The 27,214-nt window shown below is 42.6% G+C and overlaps 1 protein-coding gene across 1 annotated transcript in view; it reads right to left on the bottom strand.

Moving 5' to 3' along the window:
• Positions 1-15,994: 15,994 nt before the first annotated feature.
• Positions 15,995-27,214, bottom strand: part of Lrguk (leucine rich repeats and guanylate kinase domain containing) — a 110,110-nt gene continuing 98,890 nt past the window's right edge. The window contains exons 17-20 of the mRNA XM_021191105.1: positions 22,806-22,894; positions 20,881-21,006; positions 18,064-18,209; positions 15,995-16,709 (exon numbers count right to left, since the gene is read on the bottom strand). Of these exons, the coding sequence (XP_021046764.1) occupies positions 16,582-16,709; positions 18,064-18,209; positions 20,881-21,006; positions 22,806-22,894 (489 nt within the window). The 3' untranslated portion in view covers positions 15,995-16,581. The remainder of the gene's footprint in view (positions 16,710-18,063; positions 18,210-20,880; positions 21,007-22,805; positions 22,895-27,214) is intronic.

Below are 27,214 nucleotides of genomic sequence, written 5' to 3'. Positions count from 1 at the left end.
TCATTACAAGAGTTTTCAGTTTCCATGATTCAGAATCTTTGCACTGATGAAGTTAAATCCATTATCCATTAACCACTAGGTTGCTTCATACCCTCCATTTAAACAAGAATTAGTGTTAGATTATTGCTCAGTCCTAGCTCTAGAAAACATTTGCTCTGCAGATGCATTTGCATATGCAATTCTGTCAGGAAATGAAAACTGTCATCCCTTTTATAAAAAGTGCATCAGGCTTATGTTTTTAGCTGCATGGAACAGGAACCTCAGTTTAGTCCCTTAACCTAATAGTTTATTCTTTACAGGGATGGGGTACTGGCTGCTTTTGTGTGTCAACTTGGCACATGCTAGAATCATAAGAGGCAGAAGCCTCAGTTGAGGAAATGCCTCCATGAGATCCAGCTATAAGGCATTTTCTCAGTGCTCAGTGGCGGAGGGCCTAGACCACTATGGGTGGTGTAAGACCAGAGGGCAGTTGAACAGCTTCTGCTGACGGTGCACTTACTGCACACTCCTTTGATGTTTTTATTGCTAACCTGATCCTCAGGTGTCATGTGGGTCTTGATCTTTTAGAGTGACCCAAGCCTTCACTCTTGAAGAATCTGACCTTGCTTCTGCTTGTAGCAGAGGAGGAGTCTCCATTAGCTTTTAGTTCTAGGCATGGAAGTATTATGAAGTTTCCTGAAGAATATCTCCAGTTTAAAATACTCCTATCCTCATGATGCAACAGGGAACCGGCTTTCCTGTAACTGCTGCCTCAATTTCCGCAGCAGCTACCATAATCCCTCCTGCTTCATTGCTTCCGTGACTTAAGAAAGCAAATGCAGCTAATGGGAGTCTCAGTTCCCTTCTCAAATGAACCTTTATTGCATTCCTTGACTCACCCTAGGACCGTTGTTTGTCCGGGAATGAAAGCTTTGAGCTGAGCGGCCCTTCAGAGTTGTAGATAAAAGAAACAGTGTTGCTTGTGCGTTCTTGGGAGCAACAGTGAGTTGCTTTGGCCTCCACCTTGTTTTCACCTGTGGGTGAAATGGTCCAGCCTTACAGGCTGCAGTTCAAACATGCGCCGTAACCTGGAGAACAGACCCTTCCCATTGATTTCAGACCGGCTTACATCGAAAAGGATTCAGGCAACCAGGACATATCAGTGTACCTGGATCTTTTTTCCTTAGCCGACATATGGAGAGTTTCAGATGTCCATTAGTAGTTTAATATGACTTGAGTGGCATAAGGATATTTAGCTTACCTCCATCTGCCTGTGATGTCTTCCTTAGACATTAACACATGCAAATGCCACACGCGTACATTTTTGGTGTTTTTGCTGCAAGTTTTAAAAGCTAATCTTTCTTTCTTTCTTTTTTGAAGACTCCCTAGTCTCCCCCCCTCCCTCGCCTCGGTAAATGTGTTAAATCTAGGAAAAGATGTTATCAAAAGGAGAAAAACAGGTGGGAAAGAAAGAGATGAAAACACCCTGACAGTTACTTGTGTTTTTGCAGCTGTGAGAGCCGTCGTTGGAATTGTTACCCCCCCTTACCAAGATAATTAATTCTCTGAAAAAAAAAAAATAGAAGGCATATCTCCTTCCTTCAATCAGTGTCAACAGCCAATTACACTCTTTCATCACCCGAAGTGTGAGAACACAAATGTTATCAAGGAAGAAAACAGTTGGACTGACAAGATTAGCGATTCACTTCTTCCTAATCTTGTAATCACACAGTATGCAGCAGTTTATAATATTACATGCCCAAATTTGCTAGTAAATCTTTCCATAAAGGCCCTGTGCGAATCCTCCAGTGCTTCGCCTGCACTTGGTGCAGGAGCGCCTGTCTCCCTGTAGAAGACAGGAGATGAATGAAGACTACCTCCTCCTCGTAGAGTTTTCCCTCATCCATTACCCTCTGCAGAGGGTTGTTAATTATGGAAAGAGTCATATTAAGTAGAATGTATAACTGCAAATGGCTTTTAGGGATAGCAGAAAAATTAAACCTTCTGGTGGCAGAAGGTTTGTCACCATCGATAAGATAACACTTTGCTGTCAACTGCTGGAAAACAAAAGCCTCCTCATCTTTACGAGGGTCAGACATTTGCTATGGCATTTGGCATTTGTCACTAAAGTCTTTGGGGAGCCCAACTATGTCACTGGTACTCAAAAATCACACTTGTCACCCCAGGTGTGAGTGTGATGGGCATGAGTGTTAGATTATGACAGAAATGACACTTGTATTTGACAGGGGAAAACTGATTGAGGAAACTAGTCCCCATTCTGCCAGGGTGGTAAGACTGTCACACTACATCTTTGTCAGGGCCCCTTCATGTCCTATAGGCAGGAATGGGGGAGGGGTATTAATAATATTTTGTTCAAACTGGAGTGGGGCTCTCCCAAAAGCTGTTGCCTGTACATGGGATATGTTCTTCTAGTTGGGCTGCCTTGTCTGGCCTCAGTGAGAGAGGATGCGCCTAGCCTTGCAGACTTGATGTGCCATGATGGTGGTGGTGGTGCGGGGTGTGGATACCCAGGGGAGGCCCTGCCTGCTAAGAGGAGAAGGGGAGGTAAATAGGGGGAAGGAGTGTGGGAGGGAATGACTGGGAGAGGCAGTGGGTGGAATGTAAAGTGAATAAGTATAAGTAAGTGAAAAAGAAAGAAAGAAAGAAAGAAAGAAAGAAAGAAAGAAAGAAAGAAAGAAAGAAAGAGAGAAAGAGAGAGAGAAAGAAAGAAAAATTAAAAGGTGAATGAAGAGTTCTGAATTTCTACCCATTCTTAGATATTGAGAAACTATGAAGCCTGGTGACCCTGCAGCTCCTGTGGCTACTCTGGGACACATGGCCTTGGCTTTTTCCCTGGGTGTGTTACTCCTAGAATTCAGTGTCCAAACATGTTGACCTTAAGAGCACAAAGGACTTGAAATGGGGCGGTTCAAAGCCAAGCAAATTGCTTTCAATGAAGAACAGGATGGGAAGGCACAGGCAGATTCACGCTCCATGAAACATTATAGGGTAGACATTGTTCCCCTGCTACTGGGTGGAAGAAGGGATGGGGGCTTGGTTCAGAACTTTCCAGCGATCCACCCAACATTGGAGTCCCACTTTTCAAGAGGCATTGCTGCCCCCATGGAGGAGATGGTGCAGCCACACCCTCTGTGAGACATGGACAGACCAGACACCCTGGCCTTTGATGCTGCATCTATGCCCATTCCTTGACTGGACCTCTGAAGATTTTCTGCTCCCAGGGTGACCACAGAATTGGGTGGTCAGCCAATTTTAGGTCTCTGAGAACAGAGCAATCATACTGTTGTTTCCAACCCTGCTGCTGGAAAGCACTTACAGCTTGCTAAAGCATTATCATTTCTCCCAGGGGATCTCTAGGAAGCTGTCAAGAGGAAGACATAGACATTGCCTCAAGGACCTTGTCCCCTGTGTATGCACACCTTAGGAAAGCTTGATGACCAAGTTCCATAGTGTGCTGGTTGGAACAGAATCATGGGTTTGAATATTTGGCCTGTGGGAAGTGGCACTATTAGGAAGTGTGACCTTATTGGAGGAAGTGTGTCACTGTTGGGGCAGGCTTTGTAGTCTCCTATGCTCAAGCTATGCCCAGTGTGGCACAGTCTCCTGCTGCTGCCTTCGGATCAAGATGTAGACTCAGCTCCTTCTCCAGCACCATGTCTCCTGCCATGATGATAATGGACTAAACCTCTGAAAACTGTAAGCCAGCCCCGATGAAATGTTTTCCTTCATTAGAGTTACCATGGGTGTAGTGTCTCTTTACAGCAATAAAACCCTAACTAAAAAACACAGGTGACAACTGGAGTCACCAACAGAGAAAGATCATAATATTTCCAAACAAAAATGTCCCCAAGTCCCCAGAGCATCCTTAAGTCGCCTAAATGTAGCCATGGTTGCTAATTTATGGAAAACAGCAACAAAGTGCTTGACAATCTCCCACCAAGAGTAGATGAAAATGTGTCTGTTGCAAAGTTGCAAAATAAACAGAACTCCACATACCCCTGTGGATAGTACATACCAAGGCCAAAAATACACTTGACTGTGACAGGACACGAGCATTCAGAGTGCTGGTAGAAAATATGTGCCTCTGTCACTTCTGATGTCCAGAATGGCCCCAAGGATGATGCCAGCCTTCTGTTTTACAAACAGGAAGACATGATGATAAATACAAATTCAGAATACATGATCAAGTTACCCGTTCGAACAAGAAGCTATGAGGACTAAGAATTGTTCCTATTTTTAATAGCTCTGCAAGAGAGCATGCACGTGTAACTCCAGATGGGGAAGTACAGTGGCCGGGGGAGTGGTAATGTCTAACTAAAAGGGAATAGTTCACATTCCAAAAGAGCTGTTTATTTTTTCTGGAAAGTTATTTAAGGAAAAAAAAAAAACAACATTAGGAACAAGGTCAATTGGGAGGATGAAGGAACCTCGGAGGATCCCTGTGTGACGAGATGGGTTTTCTTCCTGTTCAGAAGTCCTGTGAAAAGTGCAGCAAGGGAGAGAGGAGGAGGACAGGCACTGAGGGAGGACAACATAAGTCATACACGATACCCATCGAACCTTAACATCCAGTGTCTACCAGAACTCTTGAGCCAACAAAGAAGCAATGGTTCATTTTAAAGAAGTACAAAAAAAGACATGAACAGTATTTCACAAGAGATATTTTACAGAATAAAAAACACATAGTGGCAAAAAAAAAAAAAGGGAAAGAAGGACCCTCAGTTTTATTAATAACAGGGGGATGTATACAAAATTCCGGGTGATATGCTATGTTATATGTGCCGTATTGGCTGAAAAAGCCAGAACATACTATGTTGGGGCAATCTTTTTTACATTGTGTGAAGGTATGTCTTTGTATTTTCAATCATTAATTCTTACCAGCAGAGAGCTCAAGGCCGGTGGGATATTATAATTGTCATTTCTGTGATCCATCGTGGCCTTATATTTGTAAATATTTGTCCTTCCATACCTGCTCAGAAACCCGAAGGTCAGACAGCCACCTATCTATACCTAGAAGCAATCTAGAATTGTACCAGAGATTGTCTTGCTGCTGACTGGTTGAACTAAAGAGCTGGTGGCCAATAGCTGAAGCAGAAAATAGAGGGCGGGAACTTCTGGGCGGGCAGAGAGAATGAAGCCAGGGAAGAAAGCAGGAACAGGAGATTCAGAGAGTGGACACAAAAGGAACAGACACTGCCCACAGTAGAGCAGAGAAAAATAGAGAGCTGGTTACATGGTGGGCCATAGGCGAGGTAGTCGGGTTGAGTTTAGAGTAACTGGGGGACTGCCCAAGCAAAAGGCTTAAGATAAACTACATAGACGTCTCATATCATTATTTATAGTGCCAGCTGGTCTGAGAAAGTTGCACTATAATGCTAAGTACAGACAAGGATTGTATCCACAAAACCCATTTGTATCTTGCCGAGTTGGAAAATAATCTGGCACTTTAAGACAGAAAACTTTTTTTGACCGTTATTTCCACTCCTAACCATAATGAGAGAGAATTTGAGCACTGTAAGACTGTTTATATTTGAGCTACTTATTTTTATTTTACTTAATCTATTTAGTGTGTGTGTGTGTGTGCGCACGTGTGTGTGTGTTTGTGTGTGTGTGTGTGTGTATGTGTGTGTGTATACAGGTGCCTCCAGAGGCCAGACCAGGGTGTCAGATACCCTGCGGCTAGAGTTACAGGTAGCCATGTGCCGTCCCACGTAGGTGCTAGGAACTGAATTCCAGTCCTCTGCTGCGATACTTCATGCTCCTAACTGCTGAGCCACCTCCCCATCTCCAAGCTGCTAGTTTTGAAAATAACAAAACAAAACAAAACAAAAAAACTGGAAAGACCACAATTACATTAACGAGGAACATGTAAAACAAAACAAAAAACCCGGAGAAGTGATGAGCTCACTATAATCTCAGCTGTCAGCAAGGACAGACACACGCAAAAGCCGAACATAGAGTGTGAAAACGTAGTCTCGGAAGGATGGTTACATTTTCCTAAAGCTTGAAACCTAGCCATTGTGGCTGCCTCTGAGTTCCCGAGCTTACATGTTAATGCGGCATAACACAGTTTGCAAGGCCAATAAAGAAGATAAGTGGAGGTGACGAATTGGAGATGAATGAGACAGGGGACCGTGGAAGGTGAGATGGTTGTGGCATCTCTAAACCGGTTATAGATAAAACTGACCAGAGAAGATCTGGGCGGGGTGGTGTGAGCCAAGCCTGAAATATGAGCGAGCCCTCCAATCATCTGGGCAAGGACTGTCCTTAGAGAGTCACACGTGAGTGTAGACTTGATGCCATACTCAATTTACCAGCACTGCACAATGGAGTAAGCCACCTTATTCACCCGAGCTTAGCTTTCCCTTCTTGTAATTCTCTTCCTTCATTTCTAAACCACATTTTGTATTGACAGTCTTTAAGGACCTTTTCCTTCCCAAAGCAAGTAAGTATAGTTATTCTTGGGTGGTTTGATGGTTTTCTTTTCTTTTTCCTCCTCTTCCCTCTCATCTCTTTTTAAAGAGTGGTAGTACACATCCGAGATCCCAGCCCTTGGATGTTTTCATGTGAGGTTTTGCCTGCATGTATGTACGTGCACCACATGCGTGCATGGTTCTCTGCAGAGATCAGAAAAAGTGCATTGGATTCCCTGGAACCAGAGTTAAGGATAGACTTGAACTATCATAAGGATGCTGGAAGCTGGACCTGAGTCCTCTGCAAGAGGAACAAGAGCTCTTACCACCAAGCCAGCTCTCCAGCCCCCCCCCCCCCATTTTTTTTAAGACTATGGTCTCATATATCCTGCTAGCCTCCAGCTTATCATCCACCTGGCTCTGTTCCCCCAAGTGCTGAGATTACAGGTGTGGCCCACCACCCCTGGTTTATGTGGTACTGGGGATCAAATCCAGAGCTGTGTGCATACCATTCTATCAAGTTACATCCCCAGCCTATATTACTCTTTAGGTAATTTAGTGGCCTGAGTAAAGTATTTTGTAAACCTCACAGTTAGATCAAGAATTTTGGTATGATTTATAACTACTGCAATTTCACAGAAAATAGATTAGATAGCTGTACCTAAGTTCAATGACCCAGTAAATATAAAATTTACATATTCTGTGGCAGTTGAGAATATTTTTGGCTTGATAATTCGGAAGGAAGCACTGTGCCTTTTAGGAGTTGGGGCATTAGAAACATGCATTAGGATAATAGAGTTTTCAAGAAAACCTTATAAACCAGGGTGAAAATTAGATTTGGGGCTTTAGTGGCTGGGATTCTAATTTAACATTCACCTCATCAAATGGCTAAACTAATCTCTCATGCCAACAACTGCCTGGGTTAAAAATAAATGAAGCTGTTTGCATGTTAATAAATAAGAAAAAATATAAAACATGCCGACCTTTCCCCTTCCCGAGTGTAAGCTGCATGTGACCCTAATGGAACCTCTTGGGTTTGATGGCAGCATTCTAATTAGTGCATCACACCAATCTCAGGTTGTTCCCATTTAAGGAGGCTGCTGCATACCGAGTGGAAGCAGTGCTCCCCCAGGCTCTGTCTGATGCCGCGCTGATTACTCTTACGGAGTAGATGTTCTTCCGGCGTCCATCTCATCACCTTCATATACAGCTCCCTGTGCTAGCAGCATGGCTGGAGACTGGGCTATTTTCATTAATCACAAACTTTGGGAAAGAGTTTTCAGCTATGAGCATTCTAAAAAGACGGGTGGAGGGGCATCAAAAAGGTAAGGCAATTGTGTGCATTCACAGATATACAGTGTCCCAGCCATCCTGTCACGGGGAGTCTGGGCGTGTGGTGTCTCACGCGTCTGGCATGGTTTAGAATTGTCCTCGCAAGTCCCTGGGAGCCCTCACCTCTGGGCTCTGCCTGGGCTCTGTGCTGAGACCACCTGACCACAGTCTTCCCTGAATTGCTGCTGCTCTCTGCCTCATCTAAGGCCTGGACTTCAAGCCTTCCCATTTTCCTTCACGGTTTTGGTCGGTTTTGTTAGGGGGGTAATGTTATGTACATGGAAACAGATAACACATTCATTAGGTACAGATGTGTGAGTTTTCTGAGGTTTTCTTTGCTTTATTTTTATTCTTTCTTTTTCATGTTCACTCATTCATTTATAATTGTAAACTGCTCAAGGGCTGTTTTTTCCTTTTAAGATTTATGCTTACATGTCTTAATGCATGCTTTAAAAAAGCTTAATTTTAATTTAAAAATACTAATGGGAGCCTTGTTAAAAATTTCACTGAGATAACAGACTCATCTGGGACAGCCCCCAAAGAAAGCAGGGTGCAGGGTCATTCAACCCACAAAGTGGCTATCTGGGTCTTTCCCATCCTCAGTACTCCCAGCCACTTTGAGGATGGTAGCATTTCCATGTCTCCCTAGTAAGTTGATTATTTCAAAGCTTCCCAAATACAACTATAATAATAGCTAATGGCAGTGTATTACCTGGCAAGGGCTTATTCTGATCATTTCTAGAAGGAATGTGGTATAAGTTTCTCTGGAAGACAACATAGTTTCTTCCAAGACTGAGTTAGAGTGGCTAGTCGTAGTCTTCCCTCCTGTGTGTCTGAGTTCAGTGCACAAGACCCAGGGCTCTTGGAGCTAGAGACATGGTTCAGTAAATAAGGTGCCATGCATAAGGACCTGGGCTCAGATCCCCTCCACCCACATAAAACCCAGGAATGACATGCCACTCTTCTATAATCCCAGAACCTGGGGAAGTCTGGTGAGCTTCAGGTTCAGTGAGAGACTGTCTGGAAACCAAGGTGGATGATCAAGGGAGAACTTAAATGTCAACATCTAGCCTCCAGATGCATCTATGCCAATGAATATAAGGCCATCCTGAATATCATGACATCTCAGTAGGGTACCCTCATAGAAGGGACAACTGGCCATGGTCTCTCAGCAGTCCTACATATCTGGTAGGGAAAAATGTGTATTTATAAATGACCATGCACAGGATCTTGGTAGGCTGCGGGGACTTTGACTCTGCTCCTGGTAGAGGAATGGAGTCTCCAACGACATGTAATTTCCTCTCTTTTCATCATTATGGGAACCCTAGAAAGAAGGCTAAGGAAAAAGCTAGCCCTAGTAAGGTTTCATACTTCTGCTGACAATCTTCTCTCCTGGCAGCCACCCCTGGATGTGTGTACCACATTCATCTTAGTCACCCCTGGGGCAGCAACAGCCCACATGGATCTCCAGCACCGTGAGCGGATCCACCTGCCCACACAGATCTTGGCTGCCTCAGAGGGACAGCTGGTTCCTCAGGATATTTAGCCACACCATATTTTATCAAACCTAGGATCTTATAATATATACCATCATTTTGTATTCTACCAAGAAAGAAAAACAGTGCCGTCAGTGCAACCATGGAATGCCATCAATTTAAAGAATGTGCCCTGATTTTTACAGATATTAAAATGTGACAAATGTGTCTCATAGAATCAGCAGGGAAATATTTTTTCCTTTCCATTTCATACCACTTGATTATTAATTCTGTTTCAAGACCCAGCGACAGAGGGAGGGACATGGAGCTGGAAGCCTGCCTGCTATTCTAACCCAATTCATTACATCCCCTGTGCCCCCCCAAGTCTTTCCCCAACCCCTGGTTCTATCTATGAAATATCCATCAATCCTTATGACTCAGCCTAACAATCGAAGAATCAAGAGCCTGTCTAAATCAAACTTGGCTGGGGCAGGATTTGAACTCAGAAATTCTGACAGCAGTTTCGCACAGCAAATCATTGGAATGCACCATTGCATACTCAGATACGGCCTCTCCACTAAGGGCTTTAGTGGAGGTAAAGGAGAATCATGATGTCTGTATTATATAATCTATACTTGAGAGGACATGGTAAGAAATGGTGTTGTCTGTTCAGAACATATGGAATGCCCAAGCTAAATGTGGTGCACACATTCATCTGGTGCCTGCTGTAGGAGAGCATGGGGGTAGGGGTAGGGCAGGGCGGGGTGGGGGCAGGGTGCCTCAAGTTATTCTCAAGGACGGTGGGACTTCTGCTCCTACAAACACTTTCTAACTTTATCTTAGGTCACTTGGAGCTGTCCGTGTGACCTTCCTTCCTTCTTTGCTAATACTTCTTTGATTACACTGAATTTGCCTCTGTAAGTGCCATTAGACCTTCCTGGAAGATGGCGATAAGGACATATAGACATCTAAGCCACATGGCAGTGTGGGATCGCCTGCCCATCCTATCCATGAGTTACTGACTTTCCACTGAGTACAGAGACATAGCAGGAAGAAAACATATCCCAGAAATAGAAAAAAAAAATGTGTTTAAAAGTATCACTTGTCTGTAATGGTAGACAGAGAATTTGAGTGGACTTCTCTAGACATGCTCTAAAATGCCTCCTCTCTCAGCTCTAGTTGTAGACAATGGGGGCTGAGGTGATCGCTCAAGTGCTTACCAACAAAAAAGGAGGAGCCACATCAGGATCCCTAGCAGGCTCATGCCTGTGGTCACACCACTGGGGAGATGGATTAGGAGGGTCCCTGGGGCATGCTGACCATGGTGAGCTCTAGATTCAGTGAGAACCTGTCTCAAAAAGTATGGTGGACGCCAGGCATGCCTCCCCGCACGAGGGAGACAGGCAGGTGATCGCTGTGCTTGAGGATAGCCTGATCTACAGAGCAAATTCCAAGACAGCCAGAGCTATGTAGAGAAACACAGTCTCAGAAATAAATAAATAAATAAATAAATAAATAAATAAATAAATAAATAAGATGATGGAGATCAACCTGACATCAACTTCTAACTTCCACATACATTCTCAAACACACACACACACACACACACACACACACACACACACACAAATACCACCCCACCACCACCACCACCACTACTACCACCAGGTACACAGATACATAAAAATAAAAATAGTTTTAAAATAATTTGACAATGATAGAAAAGCAAAACAATTCTTATTGTAATACACATTGAAACTACTGAAAAATTCAGAAAGGAATAAAACAATTCAGATCTTTAATATAAAGCAATATTAATATAAAATAACTCTTAAAGAGTTGACTTGGGGAAAAACAGTGAGTCTATAAGCCTTTTTTTCCTGGTACCATGTACCAACCTGAAAGGAGTGAGCTGGCCTGAGCCAGGCTGACTCCATGACAGGCTGTAAACTAACAGTTCAGGAGAACTGCTCTTCCCAGAATTGGGCAAGCCAGTTTCTGAAACAACTGCAGGCTTAAGCCAAGAGTTCAAGAAGTCCCCCTCCCCAGCTTGTGAAATGACAGTAAACCAAGCTTGTGGCCAAGAGGACAAGAGCTACCCCTACTTGGCATGAAGCAAAAATAGTTTGGATCATAGCATCATCCAGACCCCAGGGACAGAACCCACCAATAAAGATACAGGTTACCCACCCTCCCTAATGCTCTTCTTTTTGGCTTTAAAACTAAATCTGCAAATTCAGTTGGGGTACTTCCATCCCGATGAAACTGGGTCCCTTTGTGCAGAAATAAACACTTTATTTTTACATACTGTTAGAGTCTGGAGTACCATTCTTCAACGATTCATGGACCCTAACAAAACCCAGGGCCTTTACATGATAAGCAAGCATGCTACCAGTGAACCATGTCCCCAGCTTTTGCTTATTTTGAAACAGGATCTCTCTGTGTGATACTGACTGGCCTTGAAGTTGTTTTGTAGCCTACGCTAGCCTCGATCCCACCATCAGTCTTCATCGACTTCCCAAGTGATGCAGGCATACACCGCCTTACCATACAGATCCTAGCAGTCTTAATTAAATGTATAATTTTAGAACTGTGAAGAAGAAATAAAGATATCTTAATTTACATGACAAATAACAGGGTTGAGAAAATTTACCTTCTAAATTACTGTAATTGAAAAGAGCAATGTGTACAGGGAAAGACATAAACTAATCACTGGAATGGAAAAAAAATTAAACAAACAAACCGCCATCAAAACAAAACTTCAGCCTTGGCAATCTCTGACCCATCTGAAAATATCCAGCAATATGATAGAAATGGGATGGGATTTGTATTAGAATTTATAAAAAGAAGCAGCCTTGTTTCATAATTGAAGTAAAAGACAGACTTGGGTTTGGTTAAAAAAAGGAAAACCAGGCAGACCAAAATTAAATTGCAATCAAAGACTTAGATTAAAAGGAGAGGTGAAGGGGGCAGAGAAGAGAGAGCCGGGGTGGAAGTGTTACCAAGGTAAGTTCAAAGCCAGACCATCCCAGAGAACAAGGAACAAAAGGGCCCTTTGATAGTAAAACAAGATGAAATCTATGAACACATAACAATAGCGCTGAGCATTTACGGGCTGATTAACATAACATCAAAATTGATATAACAAAACCTATTTTACACATAAGAAAAAAGAGACCGAAACAATTATAATGTAGCACTAAATACTGTTATCATGTATTTGAGAGCAAACTGATAAAAAAAATAAAGGATATATCTGGCCATTTAGATAATGCAATTAACAAAACTTAGAGAGTAGCAACATTTTACATACTAGATTTTTTTTCTAGTTCCACTGAAAGCTTTTCAAATCTTTAAGGAAATACACAAAATTGATAAAGATTTTTTAAATGTAAGCTATCTCTAAAATAGCTCATTTATTCATAATATACTAAAAAAATTTCTGAAAGTAACTGTAGGGACCCAAAGAGTGAATCTCTGATGAACTTTCTAGTGTTAGACTTTTCAGCATGGTGGCCCTCCATCTCATACAGCTACTTACACGAATGACGTGAAGCTCCTCAGGCTTGGCACATTCAAGTGCTCAAGAGCCTCTAAGCCAATGGCCAGCACACGAACAACACATCTTACCACAGAAAGCTTCCTTGGACACTGAGAACTGCTTTCAGAAATCAGGATGCATGAACACACCAAGGCAAGCACCACATAAGAAAACAGACATAAAAGTCTACTTAAAGTAGACACGGCCTAATACAATGAACTGGTATGTCAGATGGTGTAACAAATGAGGACTACATAATTAGTATTTGATATGTTCTTTCATGAAGAGCATAGGAGGAAACTAATATTTTAGACTAGAAAAAACAAGAGTGTGATCAGTGGTGTGACTAAAAAGTAAAAATCAGTAAGTATGTAAAAATAGTAAACCTAGGGGCTGGAGAGATGGCCCCATGGTTAAGAGCACTGACTGCTCTCCCAGAGATCCTGGGTTCAATTCCTAACACCACATGGTGGCCCACAAGCATCTGTAACTCCAGTTCCAGGGGATCTGAACTCTTCTGGTCTCTGTAGGTTTTGCATGCACATGGATCACAGACACGAATGCAGACAAATATTCACACATATTGGGGGGAAAAGCCTATTCAGTAAGACAAATGTATTTTCAAACACCGAAGTCAGTAATGATAAAATAATTGTGCCAATAATATACTTGATGCTAATGAAGGTGTGGTGAGAAAACCACTCATAAACTACTGAAGGCAAAAAGTATCTTAAAATTCTGACAAAATCATTCTAGAAAGTTCCTTCTAGATTCCAGTGAACTGACTCCCAAACTTGGCTGCATACTGGACTCACTCCAGAGACTTAACCAATGAGATACCAGAGGCTCCATCCCCAGACATCTTTATTTAATTGGCTTGAGATAGCATCTGGGCATTGGTATTTTTCATGTTACACAGAATCTGATACACTGACCAAGTTGAGCACCACAATGGAGGGACAGCTTTAGGAAGAGGGACAGCCCATTGGAGTGCAGGGCGTGGAAGATGAGGGCATTCATAGTCTGGATTACCATTTACACTTTTAACAGGCAGCAGTATCACTCGCCACCTATATATACATCCAACTTAGCGGGACCTAGTCAAGGAAAGGTGACTACGTGAGTGTCAAAGCAGAGGTCAGCTGAGACTGACCCCGGACCAGGGAGCATTTGTCTTATGATGTACTTTTAGGAAGAGAATTAAAGTCACCAGAGAGATGATACAGTTGACCTAGAATGGCTGAAATGATGAGGCCATGGGAACAGGGTCCTGACAAACGGGATCTATTCAAGACTGAGTTCTTACAGGATCCAGATGACACCTCGTTATGTTTTGAACAGCTGTGGCTTCCCGGAAGCTGGATCTGATTCAAGATGAAAAGCTAGAGAGGGAGAAACCTCAGGTGGGCTGCAATTGTTCGAAATGGACCGGGAATAAGGTAAGTTTCCTTCACTTTAGGGTTTAAGCTGTGGCATGAGGTCATCCTCATTACCACATGCTATGATCAGACATGCTGGAAACCTATTCCCCAGTGCAGAAGTGCTAGGAGGTAGAGCCAACTGAGCCGTGATGAGATGGAGAAAGAATAGATTGATGCTGTCAGACAGGAAGTACTCGCCCTTTGGCCTGGTTGAAAATGGTTGTAATATCATCTAAAGTCATCAAGTTGTAACTGCAAACGATAGCAAGAAGTCCAATGCTAACCAAAACAGTGCTGATCAGGGGATGCACATTGAGAAGCCATAGCAAGCATCTGGAATTACTGTGTCATTCTCTCAAGGCTCCTGTGAGCAGTCTTTCTGCTCAAGGCAGGCAGGGAAGTAAGGGAAGAGTCCAGCAGTTGCCAAGTTGCCAATTATGAAGTGAAACTGCCCTTTCCCCAAGCAATATCTTTGATTAATTACAGGAAGATGAACATCAGAAGGAGTGCTTATAATGTGAACTTATGGATCTTATCATTAGCACCGCCAGTGATTTTTTTTTTAACCAGGAGAATAAGTTACTTTTACATATTATAGAATTTTTGTGGGCTTTTTCTTTCTTTTTTTTTTCCAATTTTTTATTAGGTATTTACTTCATTTACATTTCAAATGCTATCTCCAAAATCCCCTATACCCTACCCCCCACTGCTCCCCTACCCACCCACTCCCACTTCTTGGCCCTGATGTTCCCCTGTACTGGGGCATATAAAGTTTGCAAGACCAAGGGGTCTCTCTTCCCAATGATGGCTGATGTCTAACAACTTTCCAGCATCCCAGGAAGAGGTAGGTCCCTCCATGTATCTCAGTACCATGTTGGATGGAATGAGGAGGAAGAGCTCATTACTGCTTCCCTCTTGGTGTGTTCTAGCCCTGTGGAGAAAGGGCAATGGTGAAAGGCTGGCTTTCCACAAGACAACTTAGGGTTCTGATCTCATCCATGGGCTAGTAATTTGATGGGCTATCGAAAAATGATAGACACTTAGTAGGCAGGACCCAGTGAAAGGATTAGGTCCTTGGAAGAATACTCATATATATATATATATATATGTGTGTGTGTGTGTGTGTGTGTGTGTGTGTGTGTGTGTGTGTGTGTGTGTATGTGTATATATATATAGTCTTATTATCTTGTGCCTTTCTTTCCTCTCTCTTTGCTTGCTAGTGACCTTGAGGTGAACAGTGTCCCCCTTTGCCCCAAGCTCCTGCAGCCTTGGGATTCTGTCTTGCCCCAGGCTCCAAACAGTGGAGCCAGATAACCATGGTATGAAATGGAAACTAAACGCGCCCTTCCTCCTCTAGACTATTTAACTCGTATTTTGTCCAAGTGGGAGACAGATGACTAACACAGACTTTAATCTGCTCCAGTTTGGGACCAAGTTAAGAAAATGCACAATAGTTAAATAGTTATGGGTCATGTTAAAGCTGAGGCTCTGTTATGGAGAAGGTTATTGGCATGGCTTATGTGTTAAGATGGGGTTGACATTAGATAATAAAAAATGGTTAACAAGAACAGTAGTATTATGCAGAGGGTCCCACTGGTCATCGACACAAGAAGAGGCTACTTACCAACCCAGAAGGATGGGTTTCAACCTTTTCTCAGTGAGGATAGCCTTATGGGTACATAATAAATGAATATCAGCTTTAAGTACACAATAGTACTTCCTGTAAGCACCATAGGGTAAGATCACAAGGATAATGAAAGTTGTTGCAAAACTATTTCTAATAATAAGTATATAATTAATCTGGAAAGGGCAAAAAGGAAATATGATTTTTTTTTATTCCTTAGCAGTACTAAAGAGCTCCCCCAAATTATATTAATTCTCTTTGAGAGATGCAGTTGATCTGATATTGGTCACAAGTTAAATGGTGCTCTACCGTGTTTTCATAATTAGAATAAAAACAGTAATATTTTGGGTGACTCATCATAGTCCTGGAAGCCGGAACCATACAATCCTAGTTAGATAAAGCCAAAGAACTTGTTGTACATAAAATGAAAAAATGTAGGGAGATTTTTGGTATCTGAGATCTCAGAACAGGAATTGCTGGGAAAATCAGTTGTGGGAAGAGAAAAACTCAAAAAGCATTTTTCAAAACTAAGAATAACTAACATGGAATACAAAAATCAATAAAAGATGCTCTTCAGAGAATCACAATGTAAATTGATCCAGAGGTTTAGAATCTTTCTTTGGTCATGAGTTGTGTGCATGGGAAACAGTTGAGATCCGTGGCCAGGTCAGATGGAAGGACTGAACTCGGTGAGAACAAGGGTTTCCTTTTGCATGTTTCGATCAGATGTCAACAGTGCTGGTCTGTTCGCCAGATCCGAGATCACAGTGCTGGTCTATCTGCGGCCGTGTGGGATGGGAGGAAGGGTGGGTTTGGTGTTGGAACCCGGGAACGTTATTGTAACTGCAGACAGTCTTTTGTGCTGGGCCACTTTTTCCTGCATAGATGATGCTACACGAAGAGCTATAAGACATCAAGAGAAAAGAAAGATGGTACATGCAGTTAGTCCTTTGGTACACAAGGAACATAAGTTTAGAATTCCTGCACCACAAAGGATCAGCGATAAATACCATCCTCAGATGAGGTGGAGGGCCAGCATCACATGCACATGGTTGGACAGGATGGGCTTGTGCACACTTGCCAGGTGACCATAAATCTTTTGAGCAGGAGAAAGCAATACTGGAGGTTAAGTTAGGTAGGGCATCACATAAGTGAGGCAAGGGATCTACCACAGTTGTTTTTGTTTTTTGTTTTTTTAAATTCTTTTACAATTTATTTTGAACTATTTCCTACTGACAAAACCTGGGAAAGGGGAGAGCCATTCTGGACCCTCTGGCATCCCCGCCAGAATCCAAGGGATAGTTTCAATCCAGTGATTACACACATGGCTCCGGTCAAACTAAATGCATCACAAAACAAAACCAAAGTCATGGATTTGGGGAAGGGATAGGCAGGGAGATAGAAGTGAGAGGGAGATGAGAGACCAGTCAGCCTGTCTTTGCTTCCTGTCGGTAACACCACACAGTGCTCTCATGGCCAAGGCAAACTATGACCTCTAGCTTCTTTTGAGATCCTCTGGCCACTCTCACCACTCTCACCAGTTCAGTCAGGGCCTTCTCTATCTGGTCCCAGGCAGAACATTTCCTGGGTCTATAAATGATTCCTTTCTTCCCATCTTCCAAGTTCTGGAGAAGTCTGCCAACTTAAGCATCCCGTATCAATGACTCAGAAAGTGCCCCTATCCGTCCTGACTTTGGGGCCTTCCCAGTTTTCCCTGCAGCCCTTCAGTCTCCCCACAGTGCTCAAGGTTTTCATGCACCGTTGCTCATGAACTTAGCCACACAGCGCTGGGGGAAAGTGCACTGGCCGTTTTGTCTCTACATGGACATGCACATTCCCATGGATGTAAAGGAGCAAGACAGAGAGTGAATGGGAGACATCGCGCCAGATCCTTCAACACAAAAACCTCATCAGAATTTCACCAACCGCAGGAGGAGACTGGGTAGCAGTCTGAATCCCTGTGCTTCCCTTCACTTTCACTGGAGGGAGTCTGCACAGATTTGCCTAGAGAGCATGTGTCCCAGCCCAGACTCAGGTAACCAGCATTGTGGCTTCAATTCTAAGTTGCTAAGTGACCAAGGGTGACCTTCCAACCATTCTGAACTTTTGTTTCTCGCCTATAACACTGGGGCACAAAAGTTCACAGGGAGCCTATGATTTGAAAGAGCCATTTAATTTCTAATCATTGTGAAGGATCACAACAGCTGGAAGCATAATTACGGTAGTATGCAGAGACATTACATAGAACAATACATACCTTTTAATGCCCCATCGACTTCGTCACTTCCTGCTGATCCTGGGCGTGACGAAACCCCACCCTCTGGAAGCTGAAAGGGAAGTTCTTTGGACCATGGACAAGTGTGAAATAATGTAGAATATCTCTTAGAAATACTGGAATCCTTGCTGTGGAAAAAAAAATGAAAATGATTTTGATATTCAAAACTCCTACTGGCCGTAAACTTTACACCCATGATTTTACAGGTTACTTTTATAAAGTCAGTAGCTTACAGACAAACCTCCACTGACCTAGTTCTAAACAGTATCTGCAGCACGTGACCCAGCTTAATGTGTACTAAGTACTGTACATAACAGCAAAAACTACTTATCCGTTGCACAAACATGACGCAGTAAAACATAGACATAACTACAGATACATAAAACATGGTGAGGAAGCACAGATCCTGTGTACAGGAGCTTAGAAATAAGTGTGTGTGTGTGTGTGTGTGTGTGTGTGTGTATGTGTAAGAACGTGTGTGTGCATGCATGTTCATATGGGTATGGAGTTTAAACATAAATTTCTTTATATCATATCTGATGTTGTCAGAGCAGCTTCAGTAGACTTTATCAATTCTGCAAATTATCTCCATTTCACAGCAAATAACTGGCCCCATAGTAAGTACAACTTTTCCGATTTTGATGTAAGTGTCTGTGCTGGTTAGTTTGTTACAAACTGAAGTTCCCTGGGAGAAGGAGCCTCAGCTGCAGAATCGGCTCCATCAGATTGGCCTGGAATATGTCTATGGGAGCATTTTCTTGATTAATGATTTATGTGGGAAGGCCCTGAGGGCAGTGCCATCCCTGGGCAGGTGGTCCTGGGCTCTGTAAGAAGGCAGCCTGAGAAAGCCATGGGGAGCAAGCCAGTAAGCAGCACCCCTCCATGGCCTCTGCATCAGCTTCTGGGTCCAGGTTCCTGCCCTGACTTCCTTCAGCCATTGACTGTTATCTGGATCTGTAGGCTGAGACAAGCCCTTCCCTTCCCAAGTGGTTTTTTGTCAGTGTGTTACCACAGGAACAGAAAGGCAAACTAAGAGGTTCAAGCTGATTTCCAAAGGTTGTGAATTTTTTCCCCAATAAAATCTAGGGCCTCTCATAGTTCACCTCTCTACCCCCCTCCCTCCCTCCCTCTCCTTTAAAATAATTAATAAGAGGCTTTGCTAATTCACCAAGCAGGAGGTGCTCCTTTACCTGAAACTGGTTTCCAATTACAAGCTAGATAGAACACTGTTTCTCTTATGTATCCATTAGTCCAAAGCCCCCCACCCCCCAAACAGTGTATAATTTTTGTTCGCTTATTCATTAAGGGCTTTAGTATTTTTCAAGATACTCTGTGTGAATTCCTTATTAATGGTAAATTTTCAGAAATAATGAAAACATTTTTGCCTTCTCATTTATATTTTTCAATGTCTTCAACAACATATTAGGAACATTCAAATTCATTTTTTAAAATTGTGTGTGAGAGAGCATGAATGCAGGCATGCATGAGCCCCGGAGCATGTGTGGAAGCCAGCAGAAAACGTGGGGGAGTTGTTCTCTACACTCCACCTTTCTGTGAGTCCTGGGGGAACGAACTCAGGTCATCAGCCTAGCACAGCAAGTGGCTTGCCTCCAAAGCCAACTTGCCAGCCCTTAGTGACATTTATATTTTGAAAAACCCTTGTGATTATGTTTTTGTGTGTGCATGTATGTGGTATAGCGTACATACATGTGTGTGTATGTGTATGTGGAGGTCAGAGGTTGAGATAGACACTGGATGTCTTCTTCAAACTTAAATTCATTTATTTATTTACTTATCTACTTATTTATTTATTCAATTCTCATTTTTTTGAGACAAGGTCTCTCATGAGACTTACTTAGCAAGATGGCTCGGCCAGCAAGCCCCAGGGATCCTCTTGCCTGTGTCTTCTCAGTTGGAGGATTAAAGGTGTGTACTGCTGTGCTCAATTTTAGGTGCTGGGGATCCAAATTCAGGTCCCCAGGCTTGTGTGGCAAGCCCTTTACCTCCTAAGCCACCTCCCCAGCTTGCTCTAAATAAAATTTTAAGCAACTGGTTGTATGCAGCTTTTGTACTGCCTTTTGACATATTAGAACATTGGGACCTTGAAATGGCCTTTTAAATGCCAGCCATCAGTCAATAATGCACTAATCAGAGTCGTTAGTTGTAAATTACAGGTACCAATCTGGCTCACATCGATATTAAGGAAGATGATGTTGAAAAGCTACTGGATGCCTTCAGAATCAGTGGAAACCAAGAGAATTTCGTTAAATACCAGGAGTGGGGGCGGGGGGGGGGGAGCTGGAGAGATAGCTCAGTGGTTAAGAGCACTGACTGCTCTTCCAAAGGTTCTGAGTTCAATTTCCAGCAACCACATGGTGGCTCACACCCTTTGTCTGGTGTGTCTGAAGAGCTCGACAGTGTATTCACATAAAATAAATAAATAAATCTAAAAAAAAAATTTAAAAATAAAATACAAAGGTAAGCCAGGAGTCAAGGTCACAGCAGAGTCACAGCACAGTGAGACTGGAGGCCTGTCACCCTCTGCTCCACCAGGAAGGGTGCCTGCAGTACTGTCGAGTTCTTGTTTTATCTGCTGCTAGATGGAATATCACCCCCTGCTCTGCCTTAGTGTGTCCCTCCCCCAGAATACAGAGAAGGCGCCACGTGCTCCCTGCAAAGCCTGCTCCTCACAGATCTTAGTGGCAGGCGGGCCTCCTGCACAGTTTCAGAATTTCTCCAAAGCTTACAAGTGGAAACCATGATTTTAACCAATCTGTTAAACTGTTCAATCCAACTAACCTTGTTTCAGGGTATGGTCCAAAGGGGGTTTTAAAGTGATCGTCACAGAGCTCAAACGTTTTCTGTAGATCATCTATTGTTGCAAAATATTGTTGGCCACTGACAGTAGGTATCGGTACTGGACCCCTGAAAACAGAAAGGATCCTATAGTGCAATCACATATACATACAGGCAAAAATCTTAATACTGACCATTGTTTCTACAGAACTACACATGCTGAGAGAAATTACTCACTTCAGGACTTTCCTTGCATGGTGGCATCATTTCAGCCCAACGTTAAGAAAACACACACATGTACTGGAAACAGTCCTCCTCCATCTAATCACTGATACTGAGAACTGTGTACGTTCTCCGTTATAACCCTCATCCATTTAGATCTAACCATATAGCACTGTGCTAATTGCTAGAGAAACTAAAAGCAGTATTTCCTTTTCTTGTTTATAATCTAATTCTTTGACATGGTCCCCAAGTAAAATAGTTCTAAAAACTCTAATATTATACTCTGAATTAAATACTAGTTATGGAATACTACTTCTCCTATTCAGAGGTGTAGGATGTCTATGCCTGCTGCCCCAGATCACTGACCATGACCTGTGGTGCACTCACTGCAGCCTTACTAGTGATGCTGTGTGCACAGCAACCAACTCCACAGAAGTGCACCGAGGTCCACAGCATCCATCTGCCCCGGCAGTCCATTTGGACCTCATATTTTCAAACCCTCTGATCATGGGTTTGAAGAGGCATGATACCTGATGCTCAGCGCGCAGACAGGCCTTAGCTTCAGATGTAGTGGCGAACACCACCTTCTAGCTACCACCTGCCCAACCCCCCACCAGAACTTTGCATATATCATACAACCCTACATTTCGAATCAGACCACCTAACAATAATGTAATGTGGAAAAAAGTAACTACACTTTCTTTGATGTTAGAGCAAATAGACAAAAATTTAATATCATTTATACTGACTAAAGATTCCCAACACGTATCACAGATAAGAGAGGCAACATTGATATTAAAAAACAAAAACAAAAACTTCAAATGGCTTTTAAGATTCATCTACCTAGGTATTTGCATTCATAATATTACTAAAAAGAATTTTTGAATGCTGTACTTGAGATATGGTTATTGATCTTAGCAACTTTCTAAAACCTGGGACTTTCTCCATTACTCTAACATCCCATACTTGATTTCAGCCAAAAGGCCAGGACATGGTCATTACTCAAATATTCTAAAAGGTCGCATAGAAAGGAGAATTCAGAACACTGAAACCCATGACATTAATGAGAAAATAACAAGAACTATATAACCATCTCATGATCTGGTTATTTTGAGTTAAACTTTAAAAGGCTCAGTGTACCTTTTCATACATGGTAATTAATAAAACAGTAATTAATAATAACTGCTACAGCCAGTAACCTATGATGTGTGGTGGGCACTAAGTAAAACATTTTATACCCAGGGCCAAAAGTCCATGGGTTGATAGGGATGCCCTGGTCCTTGTGCTTCTGGGACTTAGAGCCTGGTGTGGAAGAGAAACCAAATGACTCCACAAATAATTCCCATTGTTTGGGCAGTGGTGACAGACAAGTACAGGGAACTCAACAGGATGTGATTAACAGCCTTCACGCAAGAACAGCCCTGGTCCGGGCCAATACTTATACTCAAACACTACCAGAAATGTCATTTTGTTTTCAGTCAGCAAAGCCACCAATTTCTATAGCTATAGGCATGCTGTGCCTCTTGAAACAATATATAAATGAAGTGCTACAACTTTTAGACAGAGTTTGATACTGGACCACAAGCATCCATTTGGGTGCAGAGATCTCTGCTTACATTGATGATTGAGAGTTCATTTGGAATATGTAGACACTGGAGCATCAATCCAAGATCTCCCAGGCCTCAACCAGTGTAATAAGTCACTACCTTTGAAACAGGAGCGTGTGATCACGGGGCGTCTTCCCCATGAGCGCCTGCCGGGCTGCCTCCTTCTGTCTGTGGAGAGACTCTCTTTCCTAGGCAAGACACATAATCAGAAAATCAATGTGAAAAAAGATGTCAGATGATCAGAATAGCTATAATCATTTTCTCCTTACCTGAGGTTTCCAAGTACATGAAGCAGGAAAAGGGGGTGGGGTGGGGGGCAGGGCAGACAAACATAGAAAACAATTAGCAATTATTTAGTGGGAAGATTAAAAACAAATTTTACAGATAAGCCAAATACTTTGCAAACACTAAATATTTAATTTGGAATTTTTATTTGACAAATAATAATGTCAAGGTCTTTACTTTGTAATTTTACTTCTTATTTATTTATTCAGGGACAGGATTGATATCACAGATCTTAGCCTGGTCTCAAACAACTCACTACATAGTCAAAGATGACCTTGAACTTCTGATCTTTCTTCCTCGTCTCAGTGCTGGGATTATAGACGTGTGCCAGCCATCATGTCCAGTTCCTGCAGTTTTAAGGATCAAAGCCAGGCTATCTCTGCATGCTGGGCATTCTCTCTGCACCTGAGCCCCATCCAAGCCCAGAATACGATAGTTTTCAATAGCATTTCACAGTTGCATGTTTTATGCTTGTGTGAGGCAAGGTCTTGCTGTCTGGTCCTGGCCGGCCTGGAGCTCACTCTGGACCAGGTTTGCACTCACCCCTGCTGCCTTTGCCTCCCAAGTACTATGAAAACAGACATGTGCTATATCATGCCAGGCCTTGAGTTTTATTTTAAATCATTCTTACGAGATTATAGACTTCTGAAGGGCACAGGACGGAGTTGACTTTCATCATCTCACATGAAGTAAATGATTAAACAAATAGATTTAACCATAATGAAGTATGTTCTGGAAACGGTGAAAATGAGAGTTTTTTTCTTCTGCATTTCATCATCATTATCATTAAAAATCCTTTAAAAAACACTGGGTGGCAATATAGGAATATAAAAGACAATTTTTAAAATAAAAGGGTTCATGATTTGGCAAAAAGGGACATGGAAAAACATAGGGCTAAAAGAGCGGGGTGTAGAAAAAAAGTGTACAGTTTTACAACCACCACAGGTATTTCTAGTCATACCTTCCAGTGGACTGTTGACCCGTTTAGCAACTGTTCAAACACTGGGTCACCCCACTTTAAGCTCCCAGACATAAAATTCTTACTTTACTAAAGAAGAGTTAGCAAGTGCTTATTTGTTTTGCATAAAAGACTGTTATTTAAGAAGAGGCATATTATAACATGTACTTTAACAGCGTGTGCATTTGAAGTGCCCTAATCACCGCATGCAATAACTTCATCTGAAATAAGCGTAGGTGCTTTGATTTTCTGTTTCATGACCAGACCCCACTGTAGGATGTTTTCATGGAAAGCTGCAGAGGGAATAGCGGCAAATAAGCATGCCGGGGTACCAGCCACAGTTAGTTACAGTAAGCCTTGGGAACTGGCATGGTGTAGAGTGTTTTTAATGTCTTTGGGGAAACTCATTTTTTAAGATTAAATTTTTTGAGAATGGCACTGATGCAATTCTCTTTTTTTTTTTTTTATTACAAGCATGTGCCTGCAGGAGTGGCTTTGCTGTCCTAACATCATAACTGGCACTCACATCTCTGCAAAAGAAGGCGCTCATCCCAGACACGGGATACCTCGCGGGTCACTACATCACTACTGCATGCCTTGCATACGGCATAAAGCTGAACTCAATAATTATCCTTACTGTACAATTATCTGGGGTGCAACTTGCTGTCCACTGGTCCTATATTGAAAAAAAATGAGGTTAAGTGTTTGAATTTAAAATTAATTTTAGAGTCCGATTCATGGGAGCTCTCATGGGAGCTCTCATGAGCTCACGAGACACAGGCACTCGGATGGACACTTTGTTTATCAAGATCATTTCCTCCTTCCTCTTTCTCTGGCCATGCGCTCTGGTCTTTTATTTTTTTTTTTTATTTTTATTTTTTTTAGATTTATTTATTTATTATATGTAAGTACACTGTAGCTGTCTTCAGACACTCCAGAAGAGAGCATCAGATCTTGTTACAGATGGTTATGAGCCACCATGTGGTTGCTGGGATTTGAACTCCGGACCTTTGGAAGAGCATTCAGGTGCTCTTACCCACTGAGCCATCTCACCAGCCCCGCTCTGGTCTTTTAAAGGGGCCAGGGGAGAAGAAGAAGATGAGTGTTGAGACCTGGAGGGAGGCTGTGATAAGATGAGAAAGGAAGACGTCCTATTCAAGCCCACAGAGGAAAAGCCGTAAGTAACTCCACAGACTCTAATGGCTTCACATTGAAAGAGAATACCTACACAGTAGCCAACTCTGGGAATGCACTTTAAGAATTATTTATGTACTCTTTCTTTTAAAATTAATACTGTTAAGTATGTATATGCCAAGGGAGGGGGCAGGGTGTGTTTCGGTGCATGTGTGCAGGCTGTAAGGTTTTGTGCTGTTGTTGCTCTTTCTGTATTTTTCATTTAAAAGGTTTATTTATTTATTTATTTATTTATTTATTTATTTATTTATTTTTAAAAAAATTTATTTATTATATGTAAGTACACTGTAGCTGTCTTCAGACACTCCAGAAGAGGGCGTCAGATCTTGTTTCGGATGGTTATGAGCCACCATGTGGTTGCTGGGATTTGAACTCCGGACTTTCTGAAGAGCAGTCGGGTGCTCTTACCCACTGAGGCATCTCACCAGCCCTAAAAGGTTTATTTTTATATGATATATTTTAATCATATTCTTTTCCTTCCTTCAACTCCCAGTTCCTCCCACCTCCTTACCCATCTAACTTTATGGTTTTTATCTTTTTCATTCTCAAAATATCTCAAAAAAATGAAAATCAAAACAATAAGACAGAAAAATACAAAAATGCAAAAGGAAACGCATACAAAACATGGCATTCATTTTAGGTTGGCCAATTTCTCGTGGGCATGGGGCCTGCCCTGGAGTGTGTTTGATAGACCCAGCAATGCTCTATTGGAAAAAATGTATTCCCCTCCCCCCTTCCCAGCAGCTATCAGTTGCAAACAGCATCTTGGTTAGAGGCAGGCTTTTCTCTGTACTGGGATTCTGTCTGTTTGAACCTGTGTGGGTCTTGTGTGTGCTGTCACGGTGTCTTGGGTTTGTATGTACACCAGTCCTGGTGTGTCTGGAAGAAGCTGTTTCTTTTGGTCATCAACTACCTCTGGTTTACAACTGTCCAGCCTTTCTTTTGCACAGATCCCTGAGCCTTGAGGAGAAGAGCTGATGAAGACATCCCACTCAGGACTGAGTGCTCCGAAGTCTCTCCCTCTCTGCATACTGTCAGTTGTTGGTCTCTGCGTTCCCAGATACAGCAAGAAGCTTCGCTGTGGAGAGCTGAGATCTGAGTCCCAGCCAGCTGTTTCTCCTTCCATAGTTCCAAGAGTTCCAGAGACTGAACATAGGTCACTAAGCTTGTGTAGCAAATGCCCTTACCCACTGAACCATCTTGCTGGCTCCTTTTTGGTTATTATTCAATGCCATATGAATTCATTATGCTTTTGCCCTGAATCACACCATGCTCAAACATTTACTGTTGCAATTTCTTATATTCTTTTTATTATGATGATAATTTGATGCTTGATCTAAACTATGTCATAGCTGGGAAGACAACTCCTCCTGATGGTGTATTGACAGGGCTGTATTTTTGTTTTCATTTTGAGGTGCTGGGGATAGAATCTCAGGTGCACATTCCAGGCAGTGCTCAATCTCTGAGCTAACTGCTCCCCACTCCAAGGCTCAGAATAACTTTTGGATCTCCCACGGTCTCCACATAGAAACACATAGCAACTATAACTTCCTTCCTGCACGCATACGGGCAACTCTACACTCAGTGGGCCACACACAGCAAGTACACGTGGAAGGAAGGGATGGGCTTGTTAGGAAAATGGAAGGCTTTAGTGGAAAGGGGTGAGGGATGAGAGGGGAGACATGGGGGATGGTTAGAACCTGTTAAAATTCATAGAATAAAAAACTAGGAGCCAAATAGCAAAATCAAAACCACATCAAAATCTCTAAAAGAAATCCAGGAGCCAAAATATCCCCTCAAGCCCACAGCTGAAACCCAGATGGGCATTCCCCACTCTACCAGTGGGTGAGGGAAGATGGACCTCCACCGTAGCTGGAGGAACTGAATGAACTAAACATTCGAGGCTGTCTCACTGGGGCTCTTTTCTGAGGCCAGCTCCCAAACTGTGCTAGTTATTCTTCTGTTGCTATAATAGAACACCATTGCCAACGGAAGGGTTCATTCGGGCTTATGGTTTCAGGGGCTCCATGAGGAGAACAGCACAGGGGGGGGGAGAAAGAGAGAGAGAGAG

Source organism: Mus pahari, chromosome 2, assembly GCF_900095145.1.
Source record: "Mus pahari chromosome 2, PAHARI_EIJ_v1.1, whole genome shotgun sequence".
Taxonomy (NCBI): domain Eukaryota; kingdom Metazoa; phylum Chordata; class Mammalia; order Rodentia; family Muridae; genus Mus; species Mus pahari.
The sequence above is the reverse complement of the archived record's forward strand: the minus strand, read 5'-3'. Positions and strand labels throughout refer to the sequence as shown.